Source organism: Bos taurus, chromosome 10 (genome assembly GCF_002263795.3).
Source record: "Bos taurus isolate L1 Dominette 01449 registration number 42190680 breed Hereford chromosome 10, ARS-UCD2.0, whole genome shotgun sequence".
Taxonomy (NCBI): Eukaryota; Metazoa; Chordata; class Mammalia; order Artiodactyla; family Bovidae; genus Bos; species Bos taurus.
Genome location: NC_037337.1, coordinates 36,855,270 through 36,881,653, shown reverse-complemented (window position 1 = coordinate 36,881,653; position 26,384 = coordinate 36,855,270). Strand labels below are relative to the sequence as shown.

General features: G+C 41.8%; 1 protein-coding gene across 1 annotated transcript in view; it reads right to left on the bottom strand.

Annotated features, from left to right (window-relative positions):
- Positions 1-17,452, bottom strand: part of RTF1 (RTF1 homolog, Paf1/RNA polymerase II complex component) — a 44,892-nt gene extending 27,440 nt beyond the window's left edge. Inside the window, exons 1-2 of the mRNA NM_001192485.1 lie at positions 17,243-17,452; positions 4,287-4,397 (exon numbers count right to left, since the gene is read on the bottom strand). Coding sequence (NP_001179414.1) covers positions 4,287-4,397; positions 17,243-17,452 — 321 coding nt within the window. The remainder of the gene's footprint in view (positions 1-4,286; positions 4,398-17,242) is intronic.
- Between the last annotated feature and the right edge of the window lie 8,932 nt (positions 17,453-26,384).

The following is a 26,384-nucleotide window of genomic DNA, read 5'->3' as shown; positions in this document are numbered from 1 at the left end:
TGATGAGATTTTTTTGGTCTCTAGAAAATGAGGTGCTACAGAATGGTAATCTACATAGCCAAGAACAAAGAAGTATGTTTAAAAAAAAGAAAAGGCTTATGAGCAATTCAAACAGCTACTGTTAAATTTAAGCAGAATATTCACACAAACTCTATGGGACCCTGGCTTCCTGACCCCAGAGCAGATCAGATACAGGAAGCCGGAAGCAGAGCCATCACTAGGAGACGAGACAATGGCCACTGCTTACCTACAATAGTGGGGGGAAAAGGAAAGGTACCCAAACCAGCGCTACACAGCCTAGTATTCTGGAAGTCATTATTTCACAGTATAAGAACTGCCCTTCATAATCATGACTAAATCAGCTTAAAAAACTGTATTTGACAAAACTTATCCAAAAGTTTCAAATATAATAGATTTAAACTTTTAAGAGTTTAGTTTTAGTATTGGGATAATTCATCTCCATGGAACATCTTTTTCTACAAGTATTGTGTGTATGAAAACCTTACTAAATGAATATACACACTGAAAAACATTAGCTTGGCGGTAAAAGCCTTTATCAGAAGTACGTGCTGATTATGTATTATCTGCATGGTGAGGGAGTAACAAAACTTTGCTCTTGGGTATCTCGGCCAACTTCCTGGAAAAGTTATTACTAAATGAATTTTAAGTAAAAGTAGTATCCTTTTCAAAATGTCCTATTAAAAATATTGGAGCCAGCAAGCAATAATAAAGTAGTGGAACAGGAAGGAGTGCAACTAGATCAACCTGGGAGCGCCCAAAAGACTAACGGGATAAAAGGGAAAGAGAAGAAGCTTCAGAAAGAAAGAAAGTAGAAAACAATGGAATGGGGGAAAGCAAGAAGAGACCAGAGTTTTGAAGAGGTGGTAAGCTGGAGCATGAAGTTCGTCCAGGAGGGCTGACACAAGTTCTAGGGAAGAAAAACCTGGCGTGACAAGCAGTGAACAACAGGGCTGGGCCAGATGCTTTTATGTCTCAAAAGTGTAGAAAACAGGGCTGTACATGAAGCTTTTTTAAATAATCATTCTCGGTCAGGCTGAGGACATTAGGACATAAGTCTGATGTCCCCTTACTTTGTCTAGTGTAGTTATATTCTGCTTTGAACAACAACAAAAAAAGGTTTTCTTGGTATCTAACATGATTTTTACTGGTACCAAGTGAAAATCTAGGCTTTCTTCTTATGTCTTATCGAGATGCAGCTATCTGTTTCCACGAGACCCACTGTGTTTCTAAAAAGGACTCTGAACTACCCGATTTAGGACTGTTCTTCCTAGTAGACTTTTGTTTCAGCCAGTTTTTTTTTTTAAACTTCATCTCATGAATGAGCACTGCTAATTCTCTTCCTTCTAAGCTTGTTGTTTTTCTTCCCTGCCACTCCTGTCCGCACCCTTGGTGGTGCTTCTCTTATCAAATGCTTTCAGGGACAAGAAGTGACGGTACCAAAATGCCACAACACAACATTATAAACTACCATTGAGGTGAGTTTTCCAATTTCCCAGTCATGGTCAATGTAAACGTTACAGAAAGAGTTCTACTTCTTATTTTCTCATGTGCCCAAGATATGATTGAGAATAATTCACTCACCAAAAATAATACCAAAGCATATTTTCTTCCATTAAAGTTAGGTATTCCCTCCCCCCGCCACCCCCCCCACAGAGACTATAAATGAAATCTCTACTATTCCCTCCTGAAATGAGCGTTTTCTTTCTTTTTTTTTTTTTGACTATATCACACAGCTTGTGGGATCTTAGTTCCCTGACCAGGGATCAAACCCCTTTCCCAGGGAGCAGAAGCACTGAGTCCTAACTCTGGACCACCAGGGAAGTCCCCGTAATTGAACCTTATACTTAATATCCACCGTACCCACTTTTTTTCTGGATAGGAAACTTTCATAACTTCTTTGTATCTCCCTCCCCACTCCTACCAGTTAGCTAGATATCTTCTTGTTTTAAAGTCAGTGCGTGTCTCTCCTTAAGACAAACCACCCGTTAACCTAACTCAGTTGTTCCTGACAAATTTTCTGTTCCAGCAAATCTGAGGGGAACAATATACTTCTATCTGTATTTATCATTGCTAATGACAATAAACCATAAAAGAGTCATGTGGGAGGGGAAAAGTGTTGGGATGTGTATATGGAGCCATAAATCTGAATTTACCATACTACTGAGTTCTCTAGTGGTTGGTAGCATTTTTTTAAAAAGATTTTAATTGTCGAAAACAATGAAATATTCACCCTAACTTTGCAGTGCTCTGTGCTTAAGCTAGTAGCCTGGGCCAGAGACTGATAATGCAGACCAAAAAAGAGGCACCTTTCAGAATGGCCATGAAATAGAGACTGCTATTTCCAGTGAAGGGTGAGAAGACTGGAGCAGAGCTGCAAGAAGCCAGTGAGCCTGGCGGATGGGATGCGGAGGGAGCTACAAGAGCTAACAACCTTGTGGCGGGAAAGTTACTCAAACTCTTAATTCCCTACTAGACAGGGTGCAGCCTGCCTGTCAGCTTTTTCTCTAGTAAGTATAGAAGTAGCTGGTAGCGTTCTAAGGATGAAGACTCAAGAGTTGGTAAGTAGCTGCGAGTGACAAAGGGAATCCTAAGCTGGAGACAAGTTTATGATGCTCTATCTACCCTAGCACATGTTTGGACTCCTCTAATGCTGTGGAGATGATACATACTCTGGCCGCTTGGTAGAAGCAGTTCAAAAGGATGAAGGGAATCCCTGTAGTAACTGCATACTCAGGAGTGATCTAATGATAGTACTATGGAGTTTCAAAGGATAGCTACTGATTTTTTCCTTAAGGAAGTACAAAGACCACAAACATGCTGCAGGGTATTCCAAACACAACACAGATTTGGGATTACACTGTAGTAGCTGACTTCTAAAACATGGAAAATGAAAGTAGTTAATGTAGGAATAGTGGGGAAGGGAATTATTTCAAGATTTTTCTGTTCTATTTTTGCTTTTTTTTAATAGAAAAAGCAAATTATTTCATAAAGCCCACTGCTTTTCTAACAGATTGGGTTACTTTATCAATTTTAGAGGAATTACAGTTCCTCCATGAAAAATAAATGAAACAAAGAATAAAATTCACACATTCACTACCTCTTATTGTCAAAACAATTTTAGGTCTGTTAAATTATTTAAGATTAAGAGAATATCACTACAGTCAATCAGAATGCAATCATTCCTAACCTGTATATGCAGGGCACTGGTGAATACTGTTCTGGCTGTTAACTAAATTTTATTATACTAAAAAAATTTTTTTTACGCCAGTGGAACTTTAAAACAAGATACTGTTAGTACACTGTTAAAAATATTTTCCTAGGGAGCTTCCCTGGTGGTCCAGTGGTTAAGAATCTGCTTTGCAATGCAGGGGACACAGGTTCGATCTCTGGTCCAGGAGGATCCTATACACCTCAGAGCAACTAAGCCCGAGTGCTACAACCACTGAAGCCCGTACACTGTGCTTAGCAACAAGAGAAGCCACCATAAAGGGCAGCCTCTGCTTACTGCAACCAGAGAAAGCCTTCACAAAGCAACCAAGACTCAACACAGCCAAACAATGAAATAAATAAATACAAAAATAAAAAATTTTTTTAATAAAATTTTTTTCCTAGACTGCAGGGTAAGAGATTAAACACAAAGGTGATATCCAGCCTCCCTCCAAGAAATTACTAAGGGGAAGAAAAGTATTTTAAATCAAATGAGGAACATGTAGGAGTGTTTCAAAGACCTTTCCCCTAATCTCTCTCTTCCATTAAAGTTCTGGATTTTTAGGGCCTTGTTTGGTGGTGGGCAGCAGATTGGGAAAGTCACCTTGGCTTAAACAATGAACAGCTGGATGTTTCTCCGTAATACCTAATGACACCACTTTGGGGGATGTTGATTATGTCTACCCAAAGAAAGCTTCCTGTCTGTCTTCCTAAAGTATTTTCCACTAAAATTTGGCATTCTTGATAGAATTTCTTTTCTAACATAGAAATGGGATTAAAAATTTAATAAAAAAATAAAAGAGATGGTGACTAACAAGTTATGCCCCTTCTATAAGAGTGCTGAAAATAAAAGACTAAAAAATGGTCACGGATGCACTGCAGAGATACCTGCTGGGTAACTAGCAGTACAGAGAACAGCACAATGTGAGAGCTTTCCAGACACAATTTTCTTTCCCTAGGAAGTTCTCACAGATCTTAGGCGGGAAGGTCTCAGGTTAAGGAAAAGAGGCTGTCAGGACTCTCAAATGCCCACCAGAGGCCTATCCCTCCACACCCACCTCGTCATCGCTGTTAGACGTCTCTGAGTCTGAGGAGGCAGCAGGCTGACTCACGGGCGGCTCCTTTTCTTCAGAGTCACTTCGCTTCCGCTTTGCCAGGGACAAGAGTTCCTGAGAGGGCAAAGTAGCCGCATGAGTTTTGTTTACAGAGAAAATACATCCAAAAATACTACAATGCTCACCTTCCCTAAATCTCTTCTACCTCTTTGTGGTTGCAATAAAAAAAATACCGTCATGGGAACTTTAATCACATGAACAGTCGGACTGCTACACTTCTAAGTACTAAAGAAATGTTTTCAAAATCTGTCCTGGGAATTCCCTGGTGGTCCAGTGGTTAAGACTCTGCACTTTTACTGCCAAGGGCCTGGGTTCAATCACTGGCGGGGGAACTAGGATCCTACAAGCCAGAAAGCACAGGAAAAAAAAAAAAACAAATCTGTCCCCTCAATGGGAGGTGTATGTCTGAAATGGAAAATGACTAGAAAACTGAACTGTAGGCTACCCCCATATGTGTTACTTGCTCAGTCGTGTCCAATTCTTTGCAACCCCACAGACTGTAGCCTGCCAGGCTCCTCTGTCCATGGGATTCTCCAGGCAAGAATACTGGAGTGGGTTGCCATTTACTTCTCCAGGGGATCTTCCTAACCCAGCGATCGAACCCAGGTCTCCCCCATTGCAAGCAGATTCTTTACCATCTGAGCCACCAGGGAAGCCCCAGGCTACCCCCAAATTTCCTCTATAAGTTACAGGAGTACTGATTCTCAGGACCATGTCTACAAAGGTAATCTGCTCCCTTTCCTTAGTGGTATAGCCAATACTCTGAGCATCTTCTTACTATATATATAATTCATGGTAAAACTGGAATCTGTGGTGCTGTTTGGAATAAGCTAACAAACTGTAAGTTTCTGAAAGTGAAAGTCACTCAGTTGTATCCGACTCTTTGTGACTCCATGGACTGTAGCCTGCCAGGCTCTTCTGTCCATGGAATTCTCCAGGCCAGAATGCTGGAGATCTTCCCAACCCAAGGACCGAACCCAGGATGCCTGCATTGCAGGTAGATTCTTTATTGTTTGAGCCACCAGGGAAGCCCAATAAGTTTCTGAGGTAGTTTTCTGAATGCTTAAACCAGGGGGGGAAAAGTATATTTCTGGTGCTTAACCCAGGGTCAAGCAGGAAGGATGCTGACCATTACATGAGAATCCTAATTTGACAACCCAAATATTTCCATTTGCCATCTCTGCCTTGTCCTGGTGATTTAAGAGATTAAAGGGGAAGAGATATGCCATTTAGTAAGTTGCGGCTACAACCAGGATTTGCTCTTTCACATGGTTCCCCTCTCCTGTTAGTTCTCCCCAACTCAGTCCACTCAAAAACACAGCAAAAGGATACTTGCTCTGGTTCTTGCTCTTGGATAATATCAATACCAGCCCCAAATTATATTGCACTTACCAGATGTCAGGTACTTTTCTAAGCATCTAACATGTAATCTTCACAATGCCTTAAGGTAAGTATCATCATCACCCCCATTTAAAGATAAAAAAATTAAGCAGTAGGAAAGGTTAAGTAATTTACCCAAGATAATACAGTGAGTGTATGATAGAGTCAGGATTCACACCAGGACAGATAAAATCCTAGTTCCTATTTCAATCATGGTTTACATTTTCCCCTTGTGCCAAAAAAAGAGAAAAATACAACTAATAAATACTAGGAGCATTATTCCTTGATGATGGTGGTGCTATACAACTAAAGATTAAGTGCCGACAAAATTTTTAAAGACTGCTATAAAATATCTGTTTTCTTCTTCCAGTCTCTTTCTATTTTAGGAGTATACCCTCCTTGGCCAGAATGAGAAAATGACCTTCTCAGATTAACAGCTGACATGATCTCGTCTTCATAAGCAGTCATGAAACGTTACTCTTCTCATTTCCTTAGACAGAGCTGGCATACTAACTTCCTGAAAAGGCTTCAGATCATAAGAACACTCTCCTTTTTCATACCAAAATGGTAACTCCTACTGACCAAATACGAATTGCAACAATATTTGTGTGCTTACAGTCTTTTAAAAACAAGTATGTAATTTACATATACTGTGTTTTATCCTTTCTTATGGACAGTTCTATGAGTTTGACAAATATAGCTGAACTACTCCTGTGAACCAGATATAGGACAGTCCCATCATGCCCTCCAAATTTTGCTGTAATTTGCACTGGTCAACAGGAGTCATTACTTTTGTATGAAAAAGTAGAGCATGTATGATCTTCAGCCTTTTCAGGAAGTTAGCGCTCTTCATCTCCCTCCCTCCATCCCCTGGCAATCACACACCTGTTTTCTGTCCCTATACATCTGCCTATCATAAAATATCATATAAATGGAATCATGTAGCATGTAGTCTTTTGAATCCGTTTGTTTTTTTTTTTTAGAATAATGCATTTAAGATTCATCCATGTTGCCGGGAGAGGAATAGGCAGTTTGTTTCTTTTTATTGTTAAGTAATATTCCATTGTATGGATACACCACACTTTACCCATCTGCTAGTTGAAAAACATCTGGATTGTTTACAGCTTGGGGCAATTATTGGTTCATGTACAGGTTTTCATGTAAATACTAGTTTTTATTTCACTTGGATAAATGCCAAGGAGTGGTATTGCTGGGTTATATGGTAATTTGTGTATGGCCTTTACTATTATCTTTTTTCCACATTACCTTCATGCAAATTTATAAAAATTGGAAAGATTTATTAGTAATTTTTTCCTGACCCTTTGAGGTTCACAAATGCAACAGAATTCTGTTTTATAACACCAACTCATTATAACATGGATTTGGATATGCTGGCAATCAAATTCCTCCCTGAAACACAGACTATTACAAGCAGTAGATATCCATTAACAGTTACTGTAACTAAAGTGTTAAGATGTTAATATTGTCTTCCTGTTAAAGAGATTCCACATGATATTAAAAACCTAAGACAACTAATAAGAACTGTTGTAAGTTATCTGTATAGCACAGAGAACTCTTCTCAAAACTCTGTAATTGACCTATACGGGGAAAAAAAAAGAGTGAACATATGTATTACTGATTCACTTTGCTGTACACCTGAAATTAACACAACACTGTAAATCAAATATACCCCAATAAAAATTTAACAGTAAATAAAATAAAAGATAAAAACCTAGCAAATGGCTCTTCATTAGTGGACAACTGCATCTGACAGGCACAGTCCTTCTTCTACAGCATTAAATACCGTATTAACAACAGTACAGAGACAGCAAAGACCTTAAAAAGTGTGAAAGATACTCCTTCTACAAGCTGGGAACTGTATATGAAGTTACTGGGGAACTCATGGCAAGGCTACTCTTCACAGTTAAGTCCTTTATATTCTGAGGGCTCATAAATCAGCTGAACACACTACTGTGAGACAGAAAGGTCTTGCCAATACCGCACACACGAAGAGATAGATTTGTTACCTGTAGGAGTGGATTTATCTAACACCAATACTCACAAAAGCCAGTTTAAAAACTGATTCATGCATGGGGATAGATCCACCTGCAGCTCTCTCTTGCCAGGCCCACTTCACTGCGCCACACTGGTTGAGATGATGTTGGTTCTCTCACCATCCTCTCTCTATTTCATCACAGCTAGTGAAAATCTCTTTTCTCGGCATTCCTCTAGGATGCCATGGCAGTGTAGGGTGCCAGCATGGTTTATCAAATTGAAGCTGAACTAAAGATCTGCTGAGAGTAATGCAATGCCCCACACACCGCAGGTAAGGCTGTGCAGGATGCCACATCTGGCTTCCAGAGGAGTTTCATTAACACTGCTTGATATTTAACACTAAACTAGATGGCCAAAACTCAGACCCTAACAAAGCAAGCCTAACTACACTAAGGTAATATTTATTAAAATAGTATTATTTTGGCTAAAATTAGAATTTTAATCCATCAATATGTCAAGATTCATAAACCTGAGGGTTGAATTCCCCCACCCCATCATTCACAATGCGCTTTTTGTGATGCCATGTTGGGATCAACTTGTAATAAAGCAATTTAGCTTCCCCTTACTCAAAGGAAATTAACAAACCTCCCATGATCACATGAAAGTGGGATACATATTCTGTGCCCCAGGTAAGGAGAATAAAAGCCCATATGGATAAACCTCAGAGGTTTGTTTTTTAAAAAATAGTTAATTAGCATGTATTTTTCACTTATTCATTCCACAAATACAACTGATATAAGTGATTACTGCCAATTAGGGTGACCAGACATCTTGGTTTGCTCAGGACTGTCCTGGTTTTAGCACTGAAAGTCCTGAATTCTGGGAAACTCAGTTCCTGGCAAGCCGGGACAGATATTAATAGTTCCCCTGCTATCAGCACCTACTATATACCAAGTTCTGAGTAGACAGTCATGAAGATACATAATCCTTTGATCTCACAGAACTGAAAACCAAGTGAGGGGTATATGAATAACTGATTCACTTTGCTGTTCACTTGAAACTAACACAACATTATAAATCAATTATACTCCAATAAAATTTTTAAAATAAATAAATAAAATCAAGTGAGGGAGATAGACAACAAATAGGTAAAGAAACAATTATATCTAGTAATAAGTGCTGAGAAGGTGGTTATCAAGTGGATGGAACACCTATCTGCAATAGGGTGATTGCTTCTTTGAGGCAATGGTATTTAGGCTGAGACTAGAAACCTGGCGAGAGGAACCAGGGATGCAGCAGTCTTCTGGACATAAGTCTACAGAGAGAATAGGTAAGGCCCTGAAACTGGCAACAGCTTGGCTTAACCAAAGAACTGAAAGGGAACCAGTGTGACTAGAGCTTCTTAGGCAAGGGGTGGGGGGGGGTGATGGAATGAGGCAAGTTAGAGGTGAGAAGAAACCACATCATTTTCAGGTTTATAAAGCAGGATCAGGAGAACAAATTTTATTGGAAGGCAGTGGGAAGCCTTCATCAAATGATTTTAACCTAGGGAAGTAAGCATCCCCTGAGAGGGTTTTTAAAAGAGCACTCTGACTAACAGGAATAGACTAGAGGGCCAGGGAAGAAGTACAGAGGGGTCCACAGCAGGGTAATCAGAGTGGATGGTGGCCTGGACAGCCTAAGTAGCCATAGGGACAGAGGGAAGTGGGAGGACTTGAGAGATGCTGAGTAAAGAGTAGTAATTCACAGAGGTGTAAATCTGAGATTAATTCCTATTTTCTCTTTCATATCAAAATTGTTGATAGAAGAACATCATTCCAACAGTGGACACAGGTTATTTTTAAAGACTAAGGAACACAGCCACTGTGTACATACATGTCTGTGGGATACATGTATCCCATACATGTATCTGTACATACATGTATGTCCCATTCTCTTTTGCTAGAACTGTTTCAACAAGCATGCACTATTTTTGTAATTAAAAAACAAAAGAAAACAAACCAAACCAATGAACAAACACAAAAACCCTTCAGAATAAGTAATTCCAAAGTGACAGTATAACATTCTTTTACATATCGCATGACTGGAGCTAAATGTGGTAACTTCTTCCAATTACCAGCAAAGTGATTATAGTTATAGATAAAATACTGTGCTATATAAATGCCCACACTGCCACAGAATTGATAAAATAAAATCACCTTTCAACACAATCAAAATAAAAAGTACATAAAAATCTTTTAAAAATTCTATTACTGTTCAGTTCAGTTGCTCAGTTGTATCCAACTCTTTGCGACCCCATGAATTGCAGCACGCCAGGCCTCCCTGTCCATCACCAACTCCCAGAGTTCACTCAGACTCACGTCCATCAAGTCAGTGATGCCATCCAGCCATCTCATCCTCTGTCGTCCCCTTCTCCTCCTGCCCCCAATCCCTCCCAGCATCAGAGTCTTTTCCAATGAGTCAACTCTTCGCATGAGGTGGCCAAAGTACTGGAGTTTCAGCTTCAGCATCATTCCTTCCAAAGAAATCCCAGGGCCGATCTCCTTCAGAATGGACTAGTTGGATCTCCTTGCAGTCCAAGGGACTCTCAAGAGTCTTCTCCAACACCACAGTTCAAAAGCATCTTTGGCGCTCAGCTTTCTTCACAGTTCAACTCTCATATCCATACATGACCACAGGAAAAACCATAGCCTGGACTAGATGGAACTTTGTTGGCAAAGTAATGTCTCTGCTTTTGAATATGCTATCTAGGTTGCTCATAACTTTTCTTCCAAGGAGTAAGCGTCTTTTAATTTCATGGCTGCAGTCACCATCTGCAATGATTTTGGAGCCCCCAAAAATAAAGTCTGACACTGTTTCCACTGTTTCCCCATCTATTTCCCATGAAGTGATGGGACCCGATGCCATGATCTTCGTTTTCTGAATGTTGAGTTTTAAGCCAACTTTTTCACTCTCCACTTTCACTTTCATCCAGAGGCTTTTTAGTTCCTCTTCACTTTCTGCCATGAGGGTGGTGTCATCTGCATATCTGAGGTTATTGATATTTCTCCTGGCAATCTTGATTCCAGCTTGTGCTTCTTCCAGCCCAGCGTTTCTCATGATGTACTCTGCATATAAGTTAAATAAGCAGGGTAACAATATACAGCCTTGACGAACTCCTTTTCCTATTTGGAACCAGTCTGTTGTTCCATGTCCAGTTCTAACTGTTGCTTCCTGACCTGCATACAAATTTCTCAAGAGGCAGGTGAGGTGGTCTGGTATTCCCATCTCTTTCAGAATTTTCCACAGTTTATTGTGATTCACACAGTCAAAGGCTTTGGCATAGTCAATAAAGCAGAAATCTATGTTTTTCTGGAACTCTCTTGCTTTTTCCACGATCCAGCGGATGTTGGCAATTTGGTCTCTGGTTCCTCTGCCTTTTCTAAAACCAGCTTGAAGAACTGGAAGTTCACGGATCACGTATTGCTGAAGCCTGGCTTGGAGAATTTTGAGCATTACTTTGCTAGCGTGTGAGATGAGTGCAATTGTGCGGTAGTTTGAGCACTCTTTGGCATTGCCTTTCTTTGTCTTTTCTTTCTTTGACTCTGGGTCAGGCAGACATTATTTTCAACTACCTACAATGTTTCCACTTGAGAGTCTCATAAGACAATTTTAATCTCTACACATCTAAGACTGAACATACACTCTTCATCTCTAAACCTATCTTCCTCCATGGTTCCCTACCTCATGCCAGAACATCCTCTTCCTCACCCCCAGCATCCAATCAATCATCAAACTCACAGTTTCATAGCATGAATATTATGTCCTATTGAATCCACTTTCTGCCATGTCTATAACTACACTGGTGCAAGTCAGGCATTCATTCAACAAATATTGACAAGGTACATGCAGCAGGCCAGACACTGTTCTAGATGCAGGGACACTCCACTGCCCTCTCGGAGTTTCCATTCTAGTGGAACTTACCCTCTCCACCATCTCTCACCTGGACTCCTCTACCTGCCACCTAACTGGTGTCCCTTCTCTAGATTACTCTCCACATGTCTGGGAAAACTTTTCATAAGACAAAGAGGAACACCTCTTCCAGCTTAAAATCCTCCACTGGTTTCTCATTACCCTCAGAACACAGTTCACAGTCCTGAATATTGCTGACCTGATCCTGCCAGTGGCTTAAAACTTCTTTTCAACCTCAGCCCACAGAGAGGTAAATTATACCTTATGAAACAATATCTATATGAAACATACTTATGTTTACTAAGTCCGACATACAATTATTTTTTCTATTTGATTCAATTTTGTTTTTATTTTTAATACTGGTTGTGATCCACTAAACTGGTTTTTCCATTTTCAAAGGATCGGAAGAGACTACTTTTGCAGCTTCACTTGGACCACTCTCTCTCCAACTAGTGATGTCGTAGTCACTCTGCTTCTTTCAGTTTCATGAGGGTGGTAGGTCCTTCCTGCCTCAACGGTTTTGTACATTTTGGTCCCTCAACCATGAACACTCACATGTTGCTGTACTCTTCAGTCACCTATCTTCTTGTCCCTAACCCATATTCCAGGTCTCAGCTTAAATGTCACTCCCATCAGGCTAGCACTGGGTCCCAGGTCACAGTGTCACAGCATCTCAGTTCTTCCTTCCTAAGATGTAACACAAATCTAAGGAAATGACTCTCTGAGCAATTTCAGCACCTGTCCCTCCCTCCATGCTCCCCTACTCCCAGCTCCTGGAAGGTGGAAATTGCTTCCGTTTTGTCCATCCAATAGCCTTATTGTCTAGCACTGTCTAACACATTTGTTGAAAGATTAAAAAAAAAAAAAGAAAGAAAAACAATCTTTCCTTTTGGGGAACTTATGAAGGGAGCAAATAAGTACACCAAGAGAGGGGTGCTGAAAGACAGGTTTTTAATTTTTCCTAAAAGCCTGTTATGGCTCCCACTGGACTCAACCTTCCCTGCACTATTTCTAAAGGAAAGTCAAGTGAAACTGGCAGATGAGTTGCATCAGGTGAGATGCAACACCATGACACAAATTTAAAAACTACAGAAGTTAACACTGACACTTCTCACAACTTAGACTTCAAACTGCTCTGACTCATGAAAATAGACTTTAGGGACTTCTCTAGCAGTCCAATGGCTAAGATTCCGTGCTCACAATGCAGGGGGCCTGGGTTTGATTCCTGGTCAGAGAACTGGATCCCACATGCTGTAACTAAGAGTTCACATGCAGCAACTAAGAGTTTGCCTGCCTCAATGAACACTGACGATCCCATGTGCTACAACTAAGACCTGGCACTGACAAAAAAAAAAAACTATATTAATAAGAAGCACAACTTCTAAATTTCCCAACTTTTATGTGAAAGATTTGTGGAAGGATACTTTATAAGAATGATATTTTAAACACATAATGTCTAAAAATAATTCCTACAAAATACTTAGGGGCCAATTAAAAAAAAAAGTTTAATTTATGGCTACTTCAAGTAGCATGAGCAAAGAGGACAGGATAACACAATTACCGTCATTTTAAATAAGGATGAAAACTGCAAAATAACTGCATGTAGCTTTTCTTTTTTCCTTGAAAAAGGCAGAGTTCTTGTTATAAACACTGAGTTGTACTGACTTGAATAGACAACTTCTGATTCCTTTCTTGTCTTGGATGCTTTTCATACTACAGGATCCACTGCATAAATATTATTCCAAAAGAGTGACACATTATCTCCATAGAGGTACATGGTGGGGTAAAAAAGCCTAGATTTGCCTCAAATTGTGTTATTTTTTTCCAAGAAGCACCAAAAGCAATAACTCCATGATTTGCAATTCTAAGATGTTGAAAAAAAAGTGTGGCCAACATAAAAAATAAGGTCACTATCAGGTCAGATGTTAAAATGAATCCTTCAAAGGTCTGAGTTTTTAAAACCTTTGAAAGTTAAAACAAATTTCAAAGAACTCCCAATTCAGTTACTACATACCTCTTCCCACCAAGAAGAAAGGGAAAAAATAAACAGGCCTCAAAAAAAGCATCCCAACAATTCAAACGGCTTCAGAGATTAGAAAAACCAGCTGCTTTGCCACCTTAAACATCTCTGTTAAGTTCCTTTGGTTATATGTGCACACACACTATGGCTGAGACAGGAAGCTATTTCTCTCCCAAACTACTTACAGTGTCTTATGAAAAAGATTAACTTGCATACAGACAGTGGTCTCAGTGTTTAACACAAATAAGTACCTGGACTATAACTGGTAAAATGCTGTATTTTACCTCAGAGGATACAGTTCCCTGAGTCTTCTGATTCAGTAGGTCTGGGATGGGAGCCCCTGCAAAGCACATCTGAAATAAGCAACCCAAGCAGTTTCATACATACATGTTCTTTCTCTCACCACCAGGAAAAACCAGTGTAGAAGGCTGACCTGCCTCACCTTCAGTAAAGACTAATTTGGAGGTAATATTTCTGACATAATGGCTTAGATTCCCACTTGGAAAACTCATAGACAAAGGATCTCCTTACTAACTGTGCTCCATTCTCACACTTGACACTCAGATTTGTCATGGTTTGTTCTTTTCCACAAGGCCTGCTCGTTAGACAGCAAATACGATGTTATACCCCACCAGTGAAGACCAAGAAATAGATGGAGTAGACCAAGGTATCTTGGTGAGATAAGGCCCAGAAGGCATTAACTTTGTTCTGAGGATTCCTAAAGACTGCAAAACCAGGCTGACTTTGAACTTCTGCTCAAGATCTCTGAGAAAACTTCTGGACAGCATAGAACTTTTTGATTCCTCTGAAAGCCTGGCACAGGGCTGAATAGAAAGAAGGCACTGATGCCTGTTAGGATGCACAGGAAATGGGGATTTTGATCTGATTCCCATCTGATAAAAAGAATGCCAATGAGTTGAAAAGGAGAAAGGTGAAATTGCTGTTAAAATGTATTAGGTATTACTTACAAATTTTATGATAATTTCTTTTTACAAATAGATAAAGTTGGGTTTAAAGTTGTAATCCCTTCAGTTGCCACTTTGAAAAAACTTTTGTGGATAAGGAAAAATCTTTCTGCTACAAAAGGAAGCTCTCTACTCATTTTATTTGTGAGACTTCTGTGGAAAATAATCAAAGACAGAATAATTTACAGCTTAGTTCATTTATCATCAGAACAGATGTCTTAAGAGTGCTTTACCAAGGAAGCCCCCCAAATCATCTTTTAAATTGATGTATCAAATCCCTCTATTCAATATACTGTACAAACATGCATTCAAGTAACACAGAACATGGCTATGAAACATCATTTTGCAATATGAAAAACAGAATAGTTGGTATATGGAAAGAGCATAGGCCTTGCAGTCATACAGATTTGGGTTCAAATTCTACTACCAAGTTATATGAATCTAGGTAAGTTATATCTTCAAGCTCCATTTTTCTTATATCTAAAATGGGGAAAATGGTACCTACTTTATCAGAATTTGAAAACCTGACAATGTAAATAAAGCACTTAATTGAAGTGACTGGATGGCTCAGCAGATAAAGAAACCACCTGTGATGCAGGAGACACAGGAGATGAGGGTCTGATACCTGGGTCAGGAAGATCCCCTCGAGAAGTAAATGGAAACCCATTCCAGTATTCTTGCCTGAAAAATCCCACGAACAGAGGAGGTTAATGGACTACAGTATGTGCTCAGTCGCTTAGTCGTGTTTGACTCTTTGTGACCTCAAGGACTGCAGCCTGCAGAACTCCTCTGTCTATGGGATTCTCCAGGCAAGAATACTGGAGAGGGTTGCCATTTCCTTCTCCAGGGCTACAGTATCCTTCTACAGGTCTCAAAGAGTCGGACATCACTGAGCGACTAAGCACACACAGCATATCGGTGACTAGTTCACCCCAGTGTGTTAGTCGCTCAGTCGTGTCTGACTCTTCGTGACCCTATGGACTGGAACCTGCCAGACTCCTCTGTCCATGGGGTTTTCCAGGCAAGAATATTGGAGTGGGTTGCCACTTCTTTCTCCAGGGGATCTTCCTGATCCATGGAAGTTCACCCCAGGCCCTATGTAAATGGTAACTGATGTTATCATCAGAAATACCTACATTTTTAAATTAGGAAATAGTTGTTTTTTAAGTTCTAATCCTAAGTGCCAGTCTAAACTTATCAACCAAACTTTTACAGTCAAGACAATATTTTTACATATTTCAGGAGTCTTTCTGTGAACATTTTCACCTTACCTTTCACTTTCTATCCCATAACAAGGTTTCTAGCCCTCTGATACTTCTCCACAGGCCTCACTACTTCCTCATCTCCTACCTCCATACTACCATTTTCAAAAGAGCCCTCTTTTCTTCAACACCTTTCCAGTCCCTTTTTCTCAAAGTCCTCCCCTTTCATGCCCTAATATTTAAGTCCTGAGACCTCTGACCTAATACAGAGGACTCCCAAGAAGCCATTTGTAGAAAAGCTTTAGTTTTCAGGTGCTTGTACCAATTAATTCTTACAAATACTCAATCCTTTGTAATAACCCAATCAGATACACAAGGCTGATGTTTTATCTAGACTTTACAGTTATGGCCAAAGATACATAGCTAGAAAACAGCACAGCCTAGAACTCAAAAATTTCAGATTCTTAGTTCAGTACTCTATTCAACTTACAGAACTACTACCTCTTGCATATCCTTTCTATATATAATTTGTTCACTAAACATGGGGGAAAACTCTTTTTGAATCTTCTGCTATCACTGGAGCACTGCTACAAAGGACAGCTTTCTCCCTATAGTATCTTCCAGAGTATATAAACAGTTTAAGCAACCCCAAGACAGTGAGACCTAAAGTTAGTTTCAATGGCTCCTGAACATCTTTCAAGTAGAAAGAATTCTGGGATGCTGCATGAAAAGGGCCTTCATGCCGCCCTAGATATTTCTCCATTTATGCCCACTTTCCTCCTCCCAAGAGCTTTCCTGGGTCTGACATCTCAATGGGGACCCTTAACAAACACAAAACACTCTAGCTGCCAAGGATTCGTGTCCACAGCTAAGTATTCTTCGCCAAGCGCGGAGAGGTTCCCCTCCACTCTGTTCACACCCTCGTCTGAAAAACTTCATCTTCCACAGCCTGAACCTTCTCGGCCTCCCTCTCCCGCCCCCCACCCCCCGCACCGCCCCCAAAACCTTCCAATTGCCCGGGTTGGCGAGCGATACTTTCTATCTCTCCGTGCCCGGATCCCCTGGCCTGCTGCCTGCCGCCCCGATCTGGCCGTGGCAGACCAAGGATTCCTCCAGTTTCCCCAGTCCGAGGCCCACCAGCCTGGCCCCTGCCCCGCCTCCCCGCCCAAGGCGCCAAGTCCTCCGGGCTCCGTCTCCAGGCCCCGGCCAGACTCCAAGGGCCGCGGGCACTGCGGGGAGGACAGAGGGGGCGGCAGCGGCGTTCAGGACACGAGGCAGGCCGGGCGCTCCAGCCAGGAGGCCCGGGGCCCGACAGGCTCCCGACTCCCGTGGCCGGGACTCAGCCCTCCCGCTCCGCTGGCCCGCGCCTCCGCGGCCTGTCCTAACCTGATCCAGGTTCTCGTCGCTGCCGCTGTCCTCCGTGTCTGAGTCAATCACGACGCGGCCTTTCCGCTTCTTTACCATCGTGGTCCCCCGGCTCCCACGCCGGACGCCGCCCGGACTCCCCTCTTGCCCGCCTGCCAGTGGGACCGCCACTGCCGCCGTCGCCGCCGCCGCCGCTGCTGCTGTTCGACCCACACAAAGGCGACCGCGCATGCGCGCTCCGCTCCGCCCCTGGCCCCGCCCCCCGCTCGTCGCACGCCGTTCGCCGGCGCCCAGAGCCCCGCCCCTCCCCGCCCCCGACGCAGCGTGGGGGGCGGGGACACCCGGCTGGGTTCCGGGCGGTGAACTACGGTCTTGTGCCCAGCACCCGCAGCTGGAAGTTTTGGGTGTGTCTCTGCTGTGGGGCCGAAGCTTCATGTGCTGCCTACTTGTTTTGGACTGGAGCCGCAAGCATCTGGGTCTGCTCTAAGGAGCCTTTCCACTTTGCGACACTGATGGAGTCTCGAGGGCACCGTTAGGGCCGCCCGCCTGAAAGACAAATCGTCTGGACCACCCTGAGGGCACCTGTTGTGGAACGAAGCCTGCCTACCTGGGCTGTGCGAGTGACAACTAATCTGGGACCTGAAGGATTCATCTGATTTACCCAAAAAAAAGAGTAGAGGGAAGGGTATTCCAAGCAGAGAACCGTTTGGTCAAAGACATAGCGATAATAGAAAAAGTTGGGTTCAGGAAACTGAAACAGTTGTTCATTATGGCCGAACAGAGGGCATGGTGTGTGGGGATGAGACTGTACGCAGCGGCCAAATCATTCAGATCCTAATACACTATATTAGGAAGTTTTAAAATCTTTTGTATTGAAAGATTCTAAACTGTAGAACGACATTATCAGATTTGTGTTTTTAAAAAATTACTCTGGCAGCAGTGTAGCGAGTGAATAAAAAAGGAAGGAGACTAAGGCAGGAAAACCACATAGGCTGTTGAAGGCATTTTGGCAAAAGATGATAATGCTCTGAACTAAGGAAAGTGAAAGTCGCTGAGCCGTGTCCTACTCTTTGCGACCCCATAGACTATACGTATATGAAATTCTCCAGACCAGAGTACTGTAGTGGGTAGCGGTTCCTTTTCCAGGGGGATCTTCCCAACCCAGGGATTGAATGCAGGTCTCCTGTATCGCAGGCAGATTCTTTACCTCCTGAGCCACCAGGGAAGCCAGAACTAAGGAAGAAACAGTGAAACTGGGGAGCAATGGATAGCTTCTGGATAATTTGGAAGGTAGAATGACTAGGACTTAAAGATTAGTTGGGAAAGGGAAAAGGTGATGTCCCAAATACAAATGATACTCAGGTTCTGGTTTAGGAAGCTGGTGGGTCCTTCATGGAGATAAGGAACACAAGTGGAGAGAATGTTTGGGAGACTGGGTGTGTAGATCAGTTTTATGCCTGTTGAGGGCAGCTGATAAAAAGAACAACTTCACAGTGATTTCTTTGTGGGATTTGGAATATAAGATAGGGAGCATCAGAAACAATAATTTGAAACTTCTCAAAAGTTTTTGGAGTCCATTAATTCTTTATTCTGGTTGTGAAGTTGAGAGTTAGGCTTGAGGCTTCCCTAAGCGTTATTGAAAAGTGTTCAGAATTAAGGTAGAGAAAACAACGCAAATAAGGCCCAACTATCTCTACTCCAAAAACCTTGTTGTCCTAAGAGAAGTCCCCTAGACTTCTCTCCCCCAGCGTATCCTTGGAACTGAGCCCGTGGCCAAGGTGACCCAAAATGACCAGTTTACCTCCCTTGTTTCTAGCTACCTCAAAGGCTGGTGCCCTTCTCTGAGGACTGTCTTTAAATCTGTGAATAAAAAGAAAGCTATAATATAGTCAGTGACCCTTGACTGCAATTAAGAAAGATGGGTTCTTTATTTGAGTGAAATCTATTGATTTTTCATCAAGGGGCCTTCTAAAGCATTGTGGACTGGACTTAGTCCATGTTGAGACCAAACTGTGTCTGAAATGAATGAATGAACATTCTGTACTCTGAATTTCCTCTTGAGTTGGCTTCTCAGGGAACCCAACCTGTGAAAGTTTCCCCTTTGTAAAATGAAGATAATGATAATATCTGCCTCTTTGAGTTTTGCTAAGGTATAAATTGGGCTTTTCAGGTGGCTTAATGGGTAAAGAATCCACTCGCAATGCAGAAGACCCAGGAAACCACAGGTTCAATCCCTGGATCAGGAAGATCCCCTGGGGGCAGGCATGGCAACTCAGTCCAATATTCTTGTCTGGAGAATCCCATGAATGGAGGAGCCTGGTGGGCTATAGTTCATGGGGTCACAAAGAGTCGGACATGACTAAAGCGACTGAACACGTACCACACACACAAGGTAGAAATTACTTAACATATAAAAAAGTGCTTAAAATACTTCCTGGTAAAGAGTAAGTACTCAATAAATGTCTATAATTGTATAATTGGGGAGGTGAATTACAGTAGAGTGAGTAGGGGCTGGAGGAATAGTGTTGGAAATGGGAAATTTTTGCTTTTTGTATACTATGGTATTGTGTGAACTTATTACAGGGAATACGAATTTTTCATCATTATTTTTAATTTTAGTTTTTTATTTTTGACTGTGCTGGGTCTTCATTGCTACACACAGGATTTTTCTAGTTGCCGTAGCAGGGGCAACTCTAGTTGTGGTGGGCAGGCTTTTCATTGCAGTAGCTTCTCTTGTTGCAGAGCACAGGCTCTAGGGTGTGCAGGCTTCAGTAGTGTGGCACATGGGCTTAGTTGCCTCTTGGCATGTGGAATCTTCCCGAATCAGGGATCAAACCCTTGTTCCCTGCATTGGCAGGCAGATTCTTAATCACTGGACCACCAGGGAAGTCCTTATAACTTTAAAATGTTTTGGGGGAAATAGAATATTTTTTAAATTATAAAGTAAATTTAAGGGCAGGGCACAAAGGCAAAAAAAAAAAAAATCTATGTAAAATTTTATCATCCCAAGATATTCATCCTCTCTTTATTAAAACAAACAAGATTGTTTGCATTTGTATATATTTGTTCAACCTGTATTTATCAAGCACCTACTATATGCCTGAGTTCAGACACTGAGCTAGACACTGAATAAGATGAATAAGTCACCAAGACAGGATCCCTGCTCTCAAGAGCTTATATTTCTTCACACATACACATTGCAAAACACATGCACATTTAAAGTGCTATGAGAATTCCATTTCAAATAGACCACCCCAAAGGCCAAAAGAGATATTTTTAACATCTGTTGTTTTTGAGAAAATGCAAAATGACAAAAATTACTATGGATTCCTAATCCCCAATGTGTGGTATTAGTAGGTGGGGCCTTTGGAAGGTGCTTAGGTTATGAGGGTGGGACCCTCATGAATAAGATTAAGTGCCCTATCAAAGAGACACCAGAGAGCTTTCTCACCACTTCTGCCAGGTGAGGACACTACAGAAAGATAGCATTCTGTACCTGAAGGGGGTCCTCACCAGAACCCAACCATGCTGGCAGCCTTATCTTAGACTCCTAGCTTCCAGAACTGTGGGAAATAGATTCCTGCTGTTTAAATGCAAAAAAAAAAAAAAAAAAAAAAACTATGAATTCATTAAACATTTTAAACAAACCTGTATCCTGTTCCTTACAACTGTATCTAAAATATATTAAGAGTCATACAAGTAGATATGTAAACTTTGAGAGAGGGACTGGGAAATCATTACTGTGTAATTTGCCATGCTGTTGTAGAGTCCTCCTTTTGGTGACCTGACCATCTCTTTAATGAGTTCAGGGTCTGAAAACTTACCCAGATCTAAAAGTGGGCAAAGGATGGTCACTAGCCATTGGGGCAACTGCCCTCAGCCCCTGGTCACCCAACCTTAATTTCTTCTGATTAAAAATTGAGGAGTACACTTGTTTGACTATCTATTTTGTCTTTGGGGATGCTATATTCTGTTAACCATTTCCATGATTCTCTGAGGGTCAGGATTCTGCAGCTGTCATTCTGATCTTTCCGCTCTTCATAATAATTGCATCTGCCTGGCTTCTCGCAATTAAGTGATATTACCTGACTTCTTGTTTCAAGACCCTATCGCTCCCCTTGCAGAACCCAGTTTTCCAACACCTGCCCCTACTGTCAGTCCTAGCCTATAAAGGAAAACCACAACTGAACTTTTGGTGATGCTGATTCACCCCTTACCATCACATTCCTTATAGTCTTGATGAATTCACAGGTCTCCACTTGGTCTTCCCACAGAACATGATCATTCTGTGGGATTTCTGACCTTAAGTACATCCACCTCCTGCTGACTTCCCTAAATTTTTTAATCTCTTCCTACACTATATGTCTTGGCAACTCTGGCATTTTTTACCTCATGTGGTCTATAAAGTTTTCCATGCCTCTAAGAGCCATCCTTATAACAAATTTGTACCATTTCCTGGGGTCCTTGGCAGAGTGATAAATTCTGTGACTTAGAGTGCTCCCAAATCAATAAACTCCCTCTAATCCAATTTTGCACTAAGGAGTTCATGATCCCAGTCTTGTTTTGGCTGACTGTATAGAGCTTTTCCATTTTCTGCTGCAAAGAATATAATCAGTCTGATTTCGGTATTGACCATCTGGTGATGTCCATGTGTAGTTTGCTGTGTTGTTGGAGGAGGGTGTTTGCTATGACCAGTGTGTTCTCTTGACAAAAATCTGTTAGCCTTTTCCCTGCTTCATTTTGTGTTCCCAAGGCCAAACTTCCTGTTACTCCAGGTATCTTTTGACTTCCTACTTTTGCATTCCAGTCCCTATGATGAAAAGGACATCTTTTTTTTTGGTGTTCTAGAAGGTCTTTATGTCATCATAGAACCATTCAGCTTCAGCTTCTTCAGCATTACTGATTGGGACATAGATTTGGATTACTGTAATATTGAATGGTTTGCCTTGGAAACGAACAGATCATTCTGTCATTTTTGAGATTGCACCTAAGTACTGCATTTCTGACTCTTCTGTTGACTGTGAGGGCTAGTCCATTTCTTCTAAGGGATTGTTGCCCACAGTAATAGATATAATGGTCATCTGAATTAAATTCACCCATTCCGGTCCATTATAGTTGCTGATTCCCAAAATGTTGATGTTCACTCTTGTCATCTCCTGTTTGACCACTTCCAATTTTCCTTGATTCATGAACCTAACATTCCAGGTTCCTATGCAATATTGCTCTTTACAGCATTGGACTTTACTTCTATCACCAGTCACATCCACAGCTTGGCTCCATCTCTTCATTCTTTCTGGTGTTATTTCTCCACTCTTCTCCAGTAGCATATTGGGCACCTACCAACCTAGGGAGTTCATCTTTCAGTGTCGTATCTTTTTGCCTTTTCATACTGTTCATGGGGTTCTCAAGGCAAGAATACTGAAGTGGTTTGCTATTCCCTTCTCCATTGGACCAGGTTTTGTCAGAACTCTCCACCATGACCTGTCCGTCTTGGGTGGCCCTACATGGCCTGGCTCATAGTTTCACTGAGTTAGACAAAGCTGTGATCTATGTGATCGGATTGGTTAGTTTTCTGTGATTGTGGTTTTCATTCTATCTGCCCTCTGATGGGTAAGGATAAGAACTGGTGGAAGCTTCCTGATGGGAGGGACTGGCTATGGGGGAATCTGAGTTTTACTCTGTTGGGCGGGGCCATGCTTAGTAAATCTTTAATCCAATTTTCTTTGATAGGTGGGACTGTGTTTCCGCCCTGTAGTTTGGCCTGAGGCCAAACTATGATAGGGGTAATGGCTGTAATGGTGACCTCTTTCAAAAGGACTTATGCCAGTACTGTTGTATTCAGTGCCCCTGACCCCATGGCAGGTCATGTGTGACCTGTGCCTCTGCCCCTCTGCCGGAGACCCCGGGATGCTCACAGGCAAGTCTGGCTCAGTCTCTTGTGTGGCCACTGCTCCTTTCTCCTGGGTCCTGGTCTGCACAAGGTTTTGTTTGTGCCCTCCACAAGTCTCTTTTCCCAGTCCTGTGGAAGTTTTGTAATCAAATCCCACTGGTCTTCAAAGTCAAATTCCCTGGGGGTTCTCAGTCCCTTTGCTGGATTTTCAGGTTGGGAAATCTGTTTTGGGCCCTAGAACTTTCTTAAAAGTGTGAGAATTTCTTTGGTATAATTGTTCTGCAGTTTGTGGGTCCTCTGCTCTGCACCTCTATGGTAGCGCTAATGGTGACCTCCTCCAAGAGGGCTTATGCCACATGCCACGTGTTCCAGGTCTGCTTATTGAAAAATGCAGACTTAAATTGAAGAAAGTAGGGAAAACCACTAGACCATTCAGATCAGATCAGTAGCTCAGTCGCGTCCGACTCTTTGCGACCCCATGAATCACAGCACGCCAGGCCTCCCTGTCCATCACCAACTCCCGGAGTTCACTCAAACTCACGTCCATTGAGTCAGTGATGCCATCCAGCCATCTCATCCTCTGTCGTCCCCTTCTCCTCCTGCCCCCAATCCCTCCCAGCATCAGAGTCTTTTCCAATGAGTCAACTCTTCGCATGAGGTGACCAAAGTACTGGAGTTTCAGCTTCAGCATCATTCCTTCCAAAGAAATCCCAGGGCCAATCTCCTTCAGAATGGACTGGTTGGATCTCCTTGCAGTCCAAGGGACTCTCAAGAGTCTTCTCCAACACCACAGTTCAAAAGCATCAATTCTTCTGCGCTCAGCCTTTTTCACAGTCCAACTCTCACATCCATACATGACCACAGGAAAAACCATAGCCTGGACTAGACGAACCTTTGTTGGCAAAGTAATGTCTCTGCTTTTGAATATGCTATCTAGGTTGGTCATAACTTTCCTTCCAAGGAGTAAGCGTCTTTTAATTTCATGGCTGCAGTCACCATCTGTAGTGATTTTGGAGCCCAGAAAAATAAAGTCTGACACTGTTTCCCCATCTATTTCCCATGAAGTGATGGGACCCGATGCCATGATCTTCGTTTTCTGAAGGTTGAGTTTTAAGCCAACTTTTTCACTCTCCACTTTCACTTTCATCCAGAGGCTTTTTAGTTCCTCTTCACTTTCTGCCATGAGGGTGGTGTCATCTGCATATCTGAGGTTATTGATATTTCTCCTGGCAATCTTGATTCCAGCTTGTGCTTCCTCCAGCCCAGCGTTTCTCATGATGTACTCTGCATATAAGTTAAATAAACAGCGTGACAATATACAGCCTTGACGAACTCCTTTTCCTATTTGGAACCAGTCTGTTGTTCCATGTCCAGTTCTAACTGTTGCTTCCTGACCTGCATACAAATTTCTCAAGAGGCAGATCAGGTGGTCTGGTATTCCCATCTCTTTCAGAATTTTCCACAGTTTATTGTGATCCACACAGTCAAAGGCTTTGGCATAGTCAATAAAGCAGAAATAGACGTATTTCTGGAACTCTCTTGCTTTTACCACGATCCAGCGGATGTTGGCAATTTGATCTCTGGTTCCTCTGCCTTTTCTAAAACCAGCTTGAACATCAGGAAGTTCACGGTTCACATATTGCTGAAGCCTGGCTTGGAGAATTTTGAGTATTACTAGCCTGTGAAATGAGTGCAATTGTGCAGTAATTTGAACATTCTTTTGCATTGCCTTTTTTTGGGACTGGAATGAAAACTGCCCTTTTCCAGTCTTGTGGCCACTGCTGAGTTTTCCAAATTTGCTGGCATATTGAGTGCAGCACTTTCACAGCATCATCTTTCAGGATTTGGAATAGCTCAACTGGAATTCCATCACCTCCACTAGCTTTGTTTGTAGTGATGCTTTCTAAGGCCCACTTGACTTCACATTCCAGGATGTCTGACTCTAGGTCAGTGATCACACCATCCTGATTATCTGGGCGTGAAGATCTTTTTTGTACAGTTCTTCTGTGTATTCTTGCCATCTCTTCTTAATATCTTCTGCTTCTTCTAGGTCCATACCATTTCTGTCCTTTATCGAGCCCATCTTTGCATGAAATGTTCCTTGGTATCTCTGATTTTCTTGAAGAGATCCCTAGTCTTTCCCATTCTGTTGTTTTCCTCTGTTTCTTTGCATTGATTGCTGAAGAAGGCTTTCTTATCTCTTCTTGCTATTCTTTGGAACTCTGCATTCAGACCATTCAGGTATGACCTAAATCAAATCCCTTGGGATTATATACTGGAAGTGACAAATAGATTCAAGGGATTAGTTCTAAGAGGGTGCCTGAAGAAATATGGAAGGAGGTTCATGACATTGTACAGAAGGTGGTGATCAAGACCATCCCTAAGAAAAAGAAATGCAAAAAGGCAAAATGGTTGTCTGATGATGACTTACAAATAGCTGAGAAAAGAAGAGAAGCAGAAGTCAAAAGAGAAAGGGAAAGATACACTCATCTGAATGCACAGTTCCAAAGAATAGCACTGAGAGATAAGAAAGCCTTCCTCAGCGATCAGTATACAAAGAAATAGAGGAACACAATAGAATGGGAAAGACTAGAGATCTCTTCAAGAAAATTAGAGATACCAAGGAAACATTTCATGCAAAGATGGGCACAATAAAGGACAGAAACAGTATGGACCTAACAGAAGCAGGCGATATTAAGAAGAGATGGCAAGAATACACAGAACTATACAAAAAAGATCTTCATGACCCAGATAATCACGATGGTGTGATCACTCACCTAGAGTCAGACATTCTGGAATGTGAAGTCTAGTGGGCTTTAGGAAGTATCACTGCAAGCACAGATAGTGGAGGTGATGGAATTGCAGTTGAGCTATTTCAAATCCTAAAAGATGATGCTGTGAAAGTACTGCACTCAATATGCCAGCTAATTTAGAAAACTCAGCAGCGGCCACAGGACTGGAAAGGGTCAGTTTTCATTCCAGTCCCAAAGAAAGGCAATGCCAAATAATGTTCAAATTACTACACAATTGCACTCATCTCACACGCTAGCAAAATAATGCTCAAAATTCTCCAAGCCAGGCTTCAAGAATAAGTGAACCATGAACTTCCATGTTCAAGCTGGATTTATAAAAGCCAGAGGAACAAGAGATCAAATCACCAACATCCGTTGGATCATCGAAAAAGCAAGAGAGTTCCAGAAAAACACCTACGTCTGCTTTATTGACTATGCCAAAGCCTTTGACTGTGTGGATCACAACAAACAGTGGAAAATT